A 16,106-nucleotide genomic window follows, 5' to 3' on the forward strand; every position below is an offset into this window, starting at 1 on the left:
TCCACTTGGGTTTCCATCTTCATGTTAAAGATGTATGCGTTATGTTAATCAGCCATCCTAAACTGGCCTGACACAAGTCTGGGTGTGTGCTTGATTTTGTTGTGTGGTTGACTGGCATTCCTTCCATGGGCAACTCCTGAGATAACTGCTGGCACTCAGTGACATAAAGGACAAATAAAAAAAAGTAAAACATCTGTCATTTCAAAGTATAATAAGTTGCCAGTGATCCTCAATGATCGTCTGTGCACAGAATATACTGTAGGGACATTGTACCTGTTTACAGACATGTACTGTAAAATCATATTCTAGTTATCTGCATATTTTAATTTATTTCACACATTTGTAATGTTTGAGGCCTCAACCTGCTAAGAAACTAAAGCCAGACAGAAAGATTCATGCATACATTTAAAGTTCAGAGTTAACATGTTAATCTATACTAATAAAAGGCAAAGCCCTCACTCACTCACTCACTCACTGACTCACTCACTCACTCACTGACTCATCACTAATTCTCCAACTTCCCGTGTGGGTGGAAGGCTGAAATTTGGCAGGTTGATTCCTTACAGCTTCCTTACAAAAGTTGGACAGGTTTTATATCGAAATTCTACGCGTAATGGTCATAACTGGAAGCAGTTTTTCTCCATTTACTGTAATGGAGATAAGCTTCAACGCCGTGGCGGAGTTTCGTGTGACATCATCACACCTCCCACGTAATCACGCAGTACATAGAAAACCAGGAAGACCTCAAAAAAGCGCTCAAGAAAACATGCATTATATAATTGAGAAGGCAGCGAAACAATAAGAAGCGAGTTCTGCTACTTCGGAAACAAAGCACGATGTAAACCTACACTTTAAATTAAGTTCATAGACAGGCTGCCGCTGGCGTTTGTAATTTAGTGCCTGCCCATATAAGGCCATCCGTCAGCGGCAATCCAATAGCAAACTGCCACGGGTAAATATTCACGGGTGAAGGACTGTGCTTATGGAGAGGAAGATGAGATGGTCAGGGTGGTGTTTGACACAAACTCAGCGAAACTGCCAGAGAAAGTTTTAAGTGCCAGGACTAAGGTAACATTAAATAAAGCTATGGACATAGCACGAGATGGCACCAGCACAGCTGGGAACCTTCGATGCAAGTACACCGAGTGGCTCACGTGAACTGATGCAGTGCACAGATAAAAAGCAACAGTTCCAAAGAGCGCTGAACAAAACCGAATTACACAATTGAAAAGGCAGCAAAAATATGAAGCGCCTGATAAGCATATTCATAAATGCAGCTACTGTGGAAACAAAGCACACGGTGGAAAAAGTCAATGTCCCGCTAAAGGAAGACAGCGTAAAAAAAAACCCGTGCATGCAGTTTGTCACATCACAGATAAAAGGAAGACGAGCTGTTTATTGATGCAGTAAGGAACTAATCGATGAATGAAACCTCTTATCTTTACAACGATTGACAAACACGGAATGTAACTTGAACACATCGTACAAATACGAGCCTGATTGAAAGAAATAATGATAATCAAATCCTTGATGACAGCAACATTCAATAACACTCACAAAACAATTACTGTATATTGACAATCATGTTACGTTATTTTTAAAATGTTCCCTTTTCTTTTTCATAACTTCTACTTCTCCACTGCGATACACGGGTATATATATAAATGTATATCTATAGCCCGATCTACAATACATACTTTAGCATAGACAAGCGGTAGCGCAATTGTAGAGTCTTCGCCTAACGCCGACATTTGAGGTTCGATTCCCGAGAGGGATGTACTGACTATGTACGCGCTACCCGATTCATTTTACCTTCCCATCTCCTTGGTTTGGGACGTATGAAAAATATTAGGTTAACGAGAATCATGTTACGTTATTTTTAAAATTTTCCCTTTCTTAGCACAAGCACAGTTGAGAAGCTTCGATGCATGTACTCCATAACGCGTTAAAAAATAACGCATTTAATCACACTTTCAATTCCAAGCAAACGGAACTTTTGTCAATGCATGATTTCCTGGTACATCCATTACACTGATGCACACATCACAGCTACAAAAATGTTAGAGTCGGAATAAAGTGCGCTCCTCGACTGATCATTTCGACTACCCGAGCGAAGCCTTGATAAAAGCATGGTTTTGTGCACACTGAAAAGCAAGCAAAATTAGATGCATTACAGAAAGCGGACTTTGTGGCTCTTACTGGGGATCATTGGACTTCCGTGACCGTTAGTAATTCTAAATACATCTAATTACAAAATGTTCAATGATCACACTGTTTTAGCCTAATGTACAAAATAATTTTGGCTAATGTTACTCAGAGTTTAAAGAGTAAGCTGGTCAAATTACCTTTTATGTTTCTGACTTATTTTTTTAAGAAGAAAACTGCACTTTATGGTGAAATTTTGTTTATTATTATTTAAAGACAATACTATTCTGAAAATGTACTTAAAGTACTTAAACTACCACTTTATTTTTAAGTCTGCCCAATTTTAACCAGGGATGATATTTTTGTTTCTGTTTTGAATTCAAATGCAGTTTAAAGGCTTTTTTTTTCAGAAATTAAAACAGCTTCAGTTTACAATATTCATGTCCATGTCTATTATTTGATTCTGTCGCCCACTAAAACCGTTTTAAATAAAAAAAAAAAACATTTGCGATTTGGGGCAAATTTACGTGTAGATTACATACGATTAATCAAGATTAATTCTTACACAGCCTCTAATTAATTGGATTAATTTTTTTAATCGAGTCCCACCCCTAATATATATATATATATATATATGTAGATATATATGTAGATTTGTATATATATGTGTATATACAGTATATATGTAGATATGTATATGTTGTATATACAGTATGTATATATGTGTGTGTATATATACAGTATGTGTATATATATATGTGTATAGATGTGTATATATATATATATGTTTATATATGTGTCTGTGTGTGTGTGTATATATATATATATATATATATATATGCCAGCAACACTCATGACAATGACAAAACAATTACATTGTCAATCATGTTACGTTATTATTAAAATGTTTCCTTTTCTTTTACTTCTCGCTGCCAATCGCAGCTATTTTATATATATATATATATATATATATATATATATATATATAAATAGATAGATATGACAACAACACTCATATCAATGACAAAACAATTACATTAACAATCATCTTACGTTATTTTTAAAATGTTTGCTTTTCTTTTTCATAACTTCTTTAACACACTACTTCTCCGCTGCGAAGCGCGGGTATTCTGCTAGTTTTAAATAATTCACATCACAGTGTTTCAATGAAATAAACATACATTTGTCAAAAGCTTCCATTTTGTTTTGTTTTATTTTGAATTACTAATCATCTCCATATACTATCCATATTAACTAATCTTAACACAGTACAACCTAACTAACATATTGCCACCATTTCCACCAAGTAATAATGTTATGTTTCAAATGTGTACCTGTTCCATACACTGTTAAATAACACATGGCACTTTCATATAGTGTGATCAGTTCAAAATTCCTGCAAGAAACATGTGGATACATGAGAGGCGTGAACACATTTTTCCTTATCTATTGGCTTCTTCTTGGTATGTGCTTTCTGATCAGAATATTCCACTTATGATTGTGATCTGTCAAACTATTTTGAAGAAGAAAATGCAGACTCTTATAGAGATAGTCAGCCACAAGATATTTTAAATGTAAGGTTTACTTTTTAAATTTTCTGATGTTTCAGTAGATAAAATCAAGATTTAGCAACATCTACTGTATGGACACATTAGGCTGGAAATACTTCCTTCATACTAAATGCACACACTAGTAAGGGACACATTGTATTCTACTGTACTTTGTTCATGTGATATTGCAACTATCATTACTATAGAAAATGAGAGTTGGAGAGTGTGCTTATATTATAAGCAGAAAACCCCTAAATTCTCCCATCTATCCATCCAATTTCAAACCCTACATTTTTCTTTTCTTAAGTTAAAATAACAGCATTTATTTATATTTTGTTGTTAAGACGAAAAGTGATATCCATTATGATCAAGATTTTGTGTAACTGGTATTTGTAGCAGATGATTTATTAGGGGGAAACTAGTCATTCATTAATTTTTAATTAAAATGCAAGTGTGGCAAAACCATATTCAAAAGGTAGTTGTGCTAAGATACAGCAGCAGGTAAAATCTGTTAAACAATCTTGCACAGGGAAACCAGTTAAATGGAGGAACAAGTAACAATTTACAATAAAATGTGTCCTCTGTAGTTCCTTCTTGATGGCTAAACACAACATAAACACATAAAACAGTAAAACTATAAATGTAAATATATAGACAAACCACACTTCAAGTTGGTACCCTTAATTGCACAGTTACAATCCTAAATTTCCCCATCCCAAAAATACACAATATTTAAATATGGAAATGAAATATGATCTGTTTTAGGACCTTTTGGATACAGCAATTTTTTGCATCCTATCAACCTATATATATATATATATATATATATATATATATATATATATATATATATATATATATATATACATACATATACATATACAGTGGTGTGAAAAACTATTTGCCCCCTTCCTGATTTCTTATTCTTTTGCATGTTTGTCACACAAAATGTTTCTGATCATCAAACACATTTAACCATTAGTCAAATATAACACAAGTAAACACAAAATGCAGTTTTTAAATGATGGTTTTTATTATTTAGGGAGAAAAAAAATCCAACTGCCCTGGTTTCTGTCAGGGCCATGGGTAGAGCTTTGAAGCTCAATCCTGGAGGGGCCTGTGGTCACCGCCAGAGGGCACCCCAATGCCTGCAGAGCCCTGGACCCGGGTGTGGCAGAAGTGCTTCCGGGGATGCAGCCGGCCCTTCCGCCACACTGGAACGTGTCGGTGGAAGATTGCCAGGAAACACCTGGAGCACATCCAAATGATTATAAAAGGGGCCGCCTCCCTTCATACAATGGCTGGAGTCGGGAGAGAAGAAGGACAAGGTCTTGGAGGAGGCAAGACCATGACATGTTTGCCCGTAGAGATGTGCCATGGTCGTAACAGCGGGCCTAAGCTGCTTGCGTCTTTTCCATGTGATCTTTGAGGGCGGGTCATATATATTCCAATATGTTTGTTGAAGGGAGGGCATAATCCACTAGAACCATTATATATTTATGGCCACTGGTTGAGGGTTCTAGGGGTCCCAACCAGGTTGACCCCGACACATTCCAACAGGACATCAATCAGGTTGAGGGATGAAAGGAGCACGGTGCCTCCTGGGAATCTGCCGGACAGGTTATGCAAAAGCGGCAGACCTCCGCATTGATTCCTGGCCAAAAAAATCAGAACTTGATACTCTCCAGAGTCTTTACGGGCTCCAATGAGCTGGATATGCGCTAGCTCACAGACTTGTTGCCTGTAAGTTCGTCGGACTAGTAACAGTGAACGCATCTCCCTCTCATTCTCAGTCACCTGATATACAGGGTGGCCCACGAAAAAGTAGCCCGCCTTCCTGCCAGAGAGGTGCGCCGATTGACTACCCTCATCACGAAAGCTGTGTAGATGTAGTGCAAACGTGTGAGAATGAGCTGAGCGACATGTAGGGTATTCCATTCCACAAAGAATTGCAATAGTGGAGGCGTATGTTCACACGGGTTCTATTAAGGAAACGCGGGACATTTTTACAACAAAGTTTCCTGCCGCTGGTGTCCCAGCAAAGCGCGCAATACAGCAGTTGGTGAGAAAGTGGCGTACGACAAGGTCAGTTGCAAACGGCAAAAAGAATCGGGCCCCTCCCGTTCGCACACCTGATGGACTTAAGCACTTGTGACTTTTATCTGTGGGGCAATTTGAAGGGAAAAGTGTACACTAATAACCTGAGAACTTTACACCAGTTGAAAGACAATATTCGTAATGCAATTCGGAGCATTGGCCCCAGAGTTGCGTCGCAGTATATGACAACATGTTAAGGTGCGCCCAAACATGCATTGACGCACAAGGAGATCATTTTCAGCACTTTCTGTAAAGAGTGAGTAAAGATTTTTGCATTTCAAGTTCTTTCTTTATGGAAGGGCGCCTTTTTTCGCCAGGGAGGCGGGCTACTTTTTCGTGGGCCACCCTGTAGAAGGTCATTATTTAAAACAAAGTGAGGGCCCTGCGGCATAGGATGCTGAGTGTGGTGGCCATTTATCAGACCAACTGCATTTTTCGCGAATTTAATGGAGTCATCAGTCCATTGTTTCCTTTTGAAAGAAGCCGGAGTTTGTCTGAATTTAAAATGCAACTGGGAGAGTTGGTCAGAGGCAACCTCAAGGGGTTTGGTTTCCTCCCATCCCACGGGCCCTGGAGTTTCCACATCATTATTAGAAGCCCTGGTCCATCTCTCCTCCGGCTTGTAAGTTGGAGGGGTGATCGCACCCCAAGAGGACAAAGACGCCCCTGGGAATATCCCTGAAACACAGACTACCCTCACATTGCTCCTTACCTTCTCACTTGCGCTATAACGCACCTTGCGCAGCGTCTGTAGGTTTTGGGAATTGATTGTTTGCTTTTATCTCTCTATCTCTCTCTCTCTGCTCCTAGCGAAACTGTCATCTCTGACTTGTCATGGAGCACGTTTAAGCTCATGTGTTTGCAGTGTTTGAATAAAAAGCCTTCTTGTTTCTACTACCTCCTGTGTCTCTGTGTAAATCTGTGAGCCAAGCATGACAGGCTGTAAACACAGTATGGAATCAACCAAGGACTCTGTCTCTGCGTCCATTACTAGGTCCAACAGTTGTTTAGGGTTGGTGAGTGGTGAGCCACTTTTACTATTAGACTAGTCTCTCCCAAGTACTACTGGGAATGGAAGGTCTTTCATTACGGCTACCACCAGTCTTTTTACTGGCCCATTACAGCTAACAAAACACGAGACAGACTTATGCTGGCGGATGTCCCTGTATACTGGTCTTAAGTTTAAGCCATTGTTGTGACAACACTAAATGGTGAGAGACAATTGAAATGTTACTGCCAGAATCGAATATGGTTGGTGTTTTAACTCTGTTTACTAGCACTTCCCCTGTATGCGGATAGGCAAGAGGGTTAGCGAGAGCACAATACCTCCCCCTCTCAATGCCTCCACAGACCCCTTGCTTCCCGTAGGATGATGGCTGCTGCAGGCCAGATGGTCCTGGGGTTTGCTTCGTAGTGTGGCGACAAGGCACTGAGGTAGGGGCACGGGAACATCCAGGTTTACAGGGTTACCTTTCTGATTCTCTCGGGTGTGTCTTCATCTTTATTGTCTGTATGACCTCAACTAACAAAGCCATATTCTTAATCGGCCAACTTCAGGCCAGGATTGAACTCCCAGTTCATCACTCTCCTTGCCTGCCAGCCTGGGGCATTCCCGTGTTTTTCAAGGGTCTTTCCCTTTGTGGGGGCTTGTGGAGGGGTACGTTCACCTGAGAGCCCATAAGCAGTCCCCCATGTGTTCCCCTCTGAACCCGGCCCTAGTCCATAGGCCCTTTGTTTACATGCCCAGGGTTCCTTTACAGACTTTTGAGGTGAAGCGCGCCTTAGGTTCCCTTTAACTACATCAAACGACCCCCCAGTATGAGCGCGGGCACGGTAATCTCCCACCTGTCTCTTCAGAAGTTGGATATTTGGATAATGTGTACAGGCTTTTCTTTGGTTCGTCTCCTGTTTCTTTAAGGAGGTCATTCTGCCGATTATGCCAGTGTGAAATCAAAGACTAGACATACAATGAAGGTTTGGGGCAGCTGCCCGTATACAGTACATTCCCTGGCTGCAAAAGGGCTTCAGTTAGAGTGGTTGTGCATAGGTTCAAGGCCAAAGTACAAATGTCTTGATAGAGATGATGGTGAGTTTATAAGGTGACTCAAGAGAAGTGACATTCTTGGGACCGGGACAGGCAGAATTTCTCGTGTCTGTTCTGTTGAGAGAAAAGAGAGATATTCAGTGCAACCTGCCGCCCCCTGGCCTGGCGTGGAATTGGTGTTTTCTGGCCCCTTTGATTGACTCTCAAATGCATGTGTGTGACAATGTACAGCGCTGCACATTCAATAGAGCAAGTTGCGTTACATACTATTGGGGATGTTAAGGCACGGTTTGAAACCATGTGACCTTCATGCCTTGCCTTTGTAATCTGTAGTCAGAGGGAGAAGAAACAGAATATACCAATTCAATTCGACTTATGGGGATTATAAGCACCTCTCTTAGACTGTACACTTTTTTTATAGGCAAACATTTAACATAACTAAGCAAACACTTATACCTACTTGACATAACCTAAATAACTAACAAATGGCTCTTATAGTAATTTGTAAGAGAAAAGAATGTTGTTCAGCCATTGCACAGGGCATTTAACCATAACAGTAGAATTGTTACCTAAAAACAATAGAATTGCAAATTTGCTTTATAAAGAAAATTAGTAGAACCACATAAATACAAAATAACAAAAATGCTAAAGTTATAAACAGCTTAAAGGATAAGTTTGGTATTTTTCAATTCAATTATATTTCTTTACCTTCAATGTATATATTATATACATTCTAAAGTGAAACATTTTTTACACATTAAAGAAAAAAAGGCTACGATTGAGACTGTGAGCAGACAGGTGATTAGAAAATGTATTCTTAACTCAAGAAAAATAGTTATAAGAATCTGTGATAAAATAATTATTTATATTTTCCTTCTGTTACCACAAGGATGCCTCATAAATGCAGGAGGCATGTTTTCTACAACTGAAAACTTTGCTGCTTCAAGGTGGCAATATTTGGTAAGTTTTAAGGCTTTTTCATTCACCTATGGACCTGTGTACCCTCCAGCCCCATTGTAAACTGCAAGAAAAGACAAGGTATTTTTAAAATTTATAAAAAACCCTTCACTTTAAAAACACAGGTTTATTTGGCAAAGTAAGGCAATTATATACCATGGTTGTGAAGAAGTAACTTTGACTTGGAAAAAATACAGAACTTATCCTTTAACATATCCTTTATTTCACTGCTAAATCTCAACATTAATTTTCTTCTATTTTAGTAATAATACAATTTAAAGATTAAGGTAGAATAAAAAAATAAAGTGAAAGCAAAGAGGTGAGCACCATTCAAGTGCATGGCAACTAAAAAGACTTGCAGAGGTGGACTTCATTTTTTTTAATAAAAGTGCCTAAGATACCACAAAAAGCGCTCATACTACTGATACTTTAGATAGTGTGAAAAGCATGCCCCCGACACAGACAGAGAGACTCCAGAATGTCCAAAATTAATTACACAGTACCACAGTATCAACAGTCTCAGTCTCTCCCTCTTTTTCTCTTCCTCTTCATAATGACCTCTTCTCCTCTCCTCTTCTCTTCTCTCCTCTCCTCTCCTCTCCTCACAAGCTTTGTCTCCTTCCTCCCAACTCTGGCCCAGCTTCTGGAGGGAGGTGGCCCCTTTTATAATAACCCGGATGGGCTCCAGGTGCACCGTCTGATGTCATTTCCTGGTGTGGCGGAAGTGTCATGAGAGCATCCGGAAGTACTTCAGGTTTCCCTGGAATTTCTTCCGGTAGCACTTCCTGCTGTGGCGGAAGTGCTGCCATCCAAGGTTCCAACCACTTCCGGGCGCCCTGTGGTGGTGACTCCATCCTCGCAAAGGGTTGAGCTTTGCAGCTCCGTGACCCCCATGCATTCCAGGGTGGCTGCCCACCTGCGCTCCAGGGAAAATATTGTCCCATTTCTGGTCCCCTGCTTCTTCCGGCATCCTGGCGGGTAAAATGCCTGGACATCTATAACAACAGTCTGTTTTGAATTTTTCTATTTGGATATTTTGAAAAATGAAATGTTTGTAACACACACACTTGGGGTCCTCTCTCTGTGACCTGTTGGTTTTTAAATATTAAATACATGGAGAAAAAAACTAAACTCCAGTTCACAGATTACTGACATTCTAGGATACCTCGTATTAAGCGTTGTTGGATACTAAAGGGTGTCTTTATCTCTGTAACTCCACCTTGGTTTCTGGCTCCGCTTTTAGCTGTACCCTTGGAATAACATTTTACATACCCACCCATGAGTGCAGCAGAGGATGTCACATTTCCTCCTTATTGTTTCAATGGGTTCTGTAACCTATAAATCAAATGAACAGATCAGCAGTTGTCAGAAATTATACACACAAAGTATTCTAAAAAATGAGAAATCTATTGTTGCAAATTAATATTTTACCACTTGTCTTGACATTCTGTGACTACAGTTAGTCATTTAGTAAAAATGTTTTTTTATTTACTTTATGCCCTTTTGTCGTAAGTACCTTATTCTGATTGTCTTGCATATATCTATAGATTTGCATTTCTGCGTGAAAGGTATTTTTCTAAAGTCATGATTTTTTCTTGGCTCAGGGCTCAGTCCAAATTTGTCAACATTGTTCTTCTGAGGAAATTAGTTCCTGGTCCCATTTTTCACTTAGGAAAGCTAATATTTGTAAAATCATAATACTCTCAAACATGCCTTTTATGAGACAATTAAAGATTATTTATTCAGTACAGCATTCTGAATCAGATGTTCAAGCATTTTGAGAGAAGTATAGGATGGTCCAGATGTAATTATGCAATTTTCATTATGCTATAACTTAAGTTTATTACATAGAAAATCACCTGAAAAATCACAAACCATTGAGAAGTGTGCGAATTGACGACATGAAGAATCGTCATAAATCAAAGTCATCCAGACGATCTGGATCTGCATAATTAGATTTGGACCACCCTGTATATCAGGTTGGAAAATAAGACAGCCATACCTGCTCTATGAAAGGAGAATTTTACAGTTAAGGAGAGGATGTAATTTTTGGCAATAAATTGAGCGAGCCATTGTTGAAATCCAGATTTGGTACATTTGCTGACATTTCTGTTACTTAACTCCTAGCTGGTGTTATTTGATCGATAGGTTCTTTTCAGCTTTCATTAAGGGAGAGTGTCAGGGTTGTGGAAATTATACAGAGATAAAGTCGATGTCACCCACAATGAAAATTAGGAAAGGGTATTAGAAAAAAGGCTTAGGAAAGAGACCACCCTAAGGGGATGAGCAGTTTGGTTTTATGCCAGAGAGAAGAACAACAGATACAATCTTTGCATTCAGTTAGCTTATAGAGAAGAATTAAGAAAAACATAAAGGTGTACATATGGTGATTATTGATTTAGAAAAGGCTTACAAGAACTAGAAAAGAAATAATCAGAGGTACAACAAAAGTGGGAGAGATATCTAAGAACTTACAGAAAAGTAGGTAGAAGTGGTATGAGTATGTGGGAATGAGAAAGTGAGGGAGGCTGAAGCGGAATTGTATTGATAAAGTAAAAGAAGAGTTGAAGAAAAAGAGTTTGAGTGAGAGAGGAGGTACAGCACTGAGCTGTATGGAGAAGGATGGTCAGATGCATCGACCAGAAGTGGTAAAAGATGAAGAGGAAGAAGACTATCTCTTTAAGCCTTTAAAAAAGGGAGTTTTTAGTCATACTGTTTTTTGCAGGTTATGATTTTTATAGCATTTTTTGTTTATTTTAAAATGCATATTTACTTTTGTTAAGAAGGACATTTCTGGTGAGAAAAATGGTTGACTTTGAAATACATTATTTTTTTCAAAGTTTGCAGGTAGCTGGATTTTCTAAATTTTATATGTAAGAACATACAATTGTTTGAGACTTGTACACTTAAGAAGGTCTATATTTGTTCATGATAATGTATTCATAAAGTATATTTAATTTTCATCCAAATATTGCATTCTTTTATTTACCTAACTGTGATATTATTCCTTTAGATGAGAACTGCCCAGCAAATGTATGGGATTCAAAGAACAGAGGTGTGAATGGTACCCAGAAGGGACAAATTGTATGGCGACTGGAGCCTGGACCATACTTCATGGAACGTAAGTATCTAGAGCTAATGGCCCCATTTAAAAAAAATGCATTCTGGTACTTAAGAAAGTAATAAAAAACAAATAATAAGAATAAAGAACAATAATGATTGTGAAGTAGAAACAAGAAACCAAAGTTCTAGTACCATTCCATTTTCATGGATACAATAAGAAAAAATCTCCATTAAAGTAGATCAGCAGTTTGTCCTTTTCTGTCAGGAGACTTGATACCAATGAATATCATTTTGTTTAATATAGTAATACATGTTTTGCTCAATGAATGTACTGTATAGTTTCCAAAACTCTCAGGAATTTCTTTAAAAATATAGAATGAAGCATTTTAATAAATATTCAGTTTGCATATAATCATATACTAATGGCACTTCGGTGTTCTCTTATTTACTTAGTTTTGTAAAGGCAACAAATGCCTTTCTCTATACTAGTGCAAATAGTTTTTGAAATTATTCTTTGGTTCTTTGCTTAAAATATCAGCATGCTCATTTATGAATATGTCTTGAATCGAATCACTAATGTTTTAGATGATAAAGCATCATTGAATAAATGAATCAGAAAACAAAGTCAGTGGAAAATAAGAATAAAAAACTAATATTGAGAATCTAAAACCTGTTAGCAGACACATTAGGTAAAGCTGACCCAAAGAAATGTGTTTCAGGACTGTCAGAGCTCCTAAAGAGGCTGACAAACCCTCTTATTAGTGTTTTAGGTGTGTATACTAACTACCAGGTAGCAGTACATGTCAGGCAATGTGTGACCTTTGCTGGTAACTTGTCAAAGATTAACTAGATTATGGTTCAGCAGGTGAGCAGGACTGTTTTCTTTGCAGTCCTGTGGCAATCTGAATAACTAGCACGACAGATCCTTAAATCTACATTTTAGATTTAGATTTTAAAGCATATTGTACCATCCTCTGGCCTCTAAAACTGTGATGGTTTTATTTCGAATAGACTGTCAAAAAACTAAAAACAGAATATATTATTATCTGGGACAACCTAATATTATTGAATGTTTTGCCTAACTTAAAATGGCACAGCCACTGACCTATTATGATACTCCCTGTTGTAAGCTCCAAGCAAAACATATTAAATAGGGCACAAACTCAGTTATGACACAGTATAACATTTTTGAAGCAAATAAGTATTGCCTTAGGATTCAAAAAAAGTGGTGTCTGCTTATTAGCGGTAGTGCACAGAGTTACCCATTTTATTACAGTAAATTAATAGGTCAGTAAATTATAAATGAACAGATACGTAAAATAAGAACTTTCATGAGTATTATTTCCTTTTGCACCCTAGTACTGTCAGTATCTTAAAAATAATGACCATTTAGTGACATTCTAGGTATGCATTGTTAGGCATCAGGGTCATGGAAGCCAGATATATTGTAATGTACATAGCCTGCAGTACTTTTTTTGTTTTTCATGTTCTTCTGCAGCAGTGGTTCATAAAGTGTTTGGACTAGGAAACTTTTTGTCAAAGATATGGAGGATGCTTACAGTCAGCAGGGACTTTTTAGAGTAAATTTCATGTTGTTCTGATACTTTGTTTCTGAGGTGACTGAAACAAAAAAGGTAAATTTTAAGTCCTGGGAGATGAGAAAGGAGGTCAAATTCAAGTGGACCAAGATCAAAACCAATACAAACCAAAGAACCTTGCCAAATATACAAAACAAAAATCTAAATTATTTCTTGTGAAAGGATCTAACTATTTGAAATTTGAAAATGTTAACTATTGCAGAGTGTTTTGAATTTATATCTACAAACTTAGAAAAGGTGCAAAATGTGCAAAAATCTTAAATCGGATTGGCCTGATGATATCCCATATCAACTTCCAGCTGTCACATGGTAGCAACTGAGTAGTTACCAACTACAAACAAACCTAAAATCGATGATGCATAAATATATTTATAAAAATCTAATTTGTAAATAATGAAAAACTAACAGAAAGGCAAGAAATCAGTATAAAATTAAATTATACACAGAGACCCTGAAATTCATAAAAGATGTTATTATTACCACATTTATTCTAGAGCACATATTTACAGTATATATATATATATATATATAAATATGCATCAGTTAAATTGTAATATTGCTGGATCTATGTTTCAAATTCTCTGCCCTTAATCCATAATAACCCATTTGCCTTGAAGATGGTGAAACCACTGGTGGTTGGAAGAATTGGTGTGCATTACCGGCATCAAGTAGAGTTTTCAAGACTGACACCTCTTCTTCTTCTTTTTTTGGCTGCTCCCGTTACGGGTTGCCACAGCAGATCATCTTTTTCCATATCTTTCTGTCCTCTGCATCTTGTTCTGTTACACCCATCACCTGCATGTCCTCTCTCACCACATCCATAAACCTTCTCTTAGGCCTCCCTCTTTTTCTCTTGCCTGGTAGCTCTATCTTTAGCATCCTTCTCCCAATATACTCAGAATCTCTCCTCTGTACATGTCCAAACCAATGCAATCTCGCCTCTCTGACTTTGTCTCCCAACTGTCCAACTTGAACTGACCCTCTAATGTCCTCATTTCTAATCCTATCCATCCTCGTCACGCCCAATGCAAATCTTAGCATCTTTAACTCTGCCACCTTCAGCTCTGTCTCCTGCTTTCTGGTCAGTGCCACCGTCTCTAACCCATATAACATAGCTGGTCTCACCACCATCCTGTAGAACTTCCCTATTACTCTTGCTGATACCCGTCAGTCACAAATTACTCCTGACATTCTTCTCCACCAATTCCACCCTGCCTGCACTCTTTTTCACCTCTCTTCCACAATCCCCATTACTCTGTACTGTTGATCCCAAGTATTTAAACTCATCCACCTTCGCCAACTCTACTCCCTGCATCCTCACCATTCCACTGACCTCCCTCTCATTCACACACATGTATTCTGTCTTGTTCCTGCTGACCTTCATTCCTATCTTCACTCACTAGAGCATATCTGCACCTCTCCAGGGTCTCCTCAATCTGCTCCCTACTATCGCTACAGATCACAATGTCATCAGCAAACATCATAATCCACATGGACTCCTGTCTAATCTCGTCTGTCAACTTGTCCATCACCACTGCAAATAAGAAAGGGCTCAGAGCCGATCCCTGATTTAATCCCATCACCTTGAATGCATCTGTCACCCCTACTGCAGGCCTCACCACTGTCACATTTCCCTCGTACATATCCTGTACAACTCTTACCTACTTCTTTGCCACTCCCGACAGTTTTCAAGACTGACACCAAGGTAGATTAAAAGAGTTTTGCACAGTGAATGTGATTTCTTGGAAGGAAAAAAAGTGAATTTTGAAAAAGTGTTGGATTGAGAGATATTGTGACTGCTACTGAAGAACGAGAGTGGGCTAGTCATATTTTTTTATTGTTTACAAAAAGGTGGTCAAAAATCTCTGTGGTGGATATTTTAGAGCTATTCCCTGTAGCCCTAACAGTGGGGAAATTAATTTTGGAGCACAGAATGCAGATATCAATGTAATTGTTATCAATAAACTTATATGCCAGAGTATCAGTGGGCTAATGGAAAGTTATGTGGGTTGTCAAAATGTGTCAACTAAGCTCTTGCTAAAATATTATAAAGTTAAACGAATGTCTAAAGTTGGACATTACAATAGCATTAACAAAGTTATACTTACAGAAGTAATGTACAAGTGCTGAAGGTAATAGGACAAAGCACTAACCATAGTAAAATGTGGCATCAGACTGGAATTAGCATCACTAAATTAACTTTTGCTGCAAAAAGGATATAACAGATGACTAGGCCGATTCCAGACCCTAGAGATATGAGCCATGGAGAAAGATTGAGGGAGGTGAACCTTTTCAATTTAATAATATAGAGAACAAGAGGTGACAAAATTGAAGTGTTTAAAATTATGTAGGGCAGGTCCCAGCTGTTACTTTAAAATAAGTTCTTCAACAAGAACAAGGGGACACACATTATTGTTAAATTTTGCAGAAATGTTAGAAGAAAGTTTTTCTTCAAATAGAGAACCACAGACCCATGTAGTAAATTACCAAGTAGTGTGGAGGAGACTGCGACTTTAGGAACCAACAAAGCAAAATGTAAAGATAAAAATATTGTAGTTTTTCAGCAGATTGGTCAAATTTGAGCTGGGATGGCTTGTAAGCCTGCTGCGGCATTACTCTTCCCCTTTGGATTGATTTAGGAATTGGAACTCT

General features: G+C 38.2%; 1 protein-coding gene across 4 annotated transcripts in view; it reads left to right on the forward strand.

Annotated features, from left to right (window-relative positions):
* Positions 1-16,106, forward strand: part of LOC120530997 (E3 ubiquitin-protein ligase HECW2-like) — a 368,650-nt gene that overhangs the window by 153,510 nt on the left and 199,034 nt on the right. For all 4 annotated transcript variants that reach the window (XM_039755889.1, XM_039755891.1, XM_039755890.1 and 1 more), the window contains one exon: positions 11,807-11,914. In XM_039755889.1, coding sequence (XP_039611823.1) covers positions 11,807-11,914 — 108 coding nt within the window. The remainder of the gene's footprint in view (positions 1-11,806; positions 11,915-16,106) is intronic.

This window comes from Polypterus senegalus, chromosome 6 (assembly GCF_016835505.1).
Source record: "Polypterus senegalus isolate Bchr_013 chromosome 6, ASM1683550v1, whole genome shotgun sequence".
NCBI classification, from domain to species: Eukaryota; Metazoa; Chordata; class Cladistia; order Polypteriformes; family Polypteridae; genus Polypterus; species Polypterus senegalus.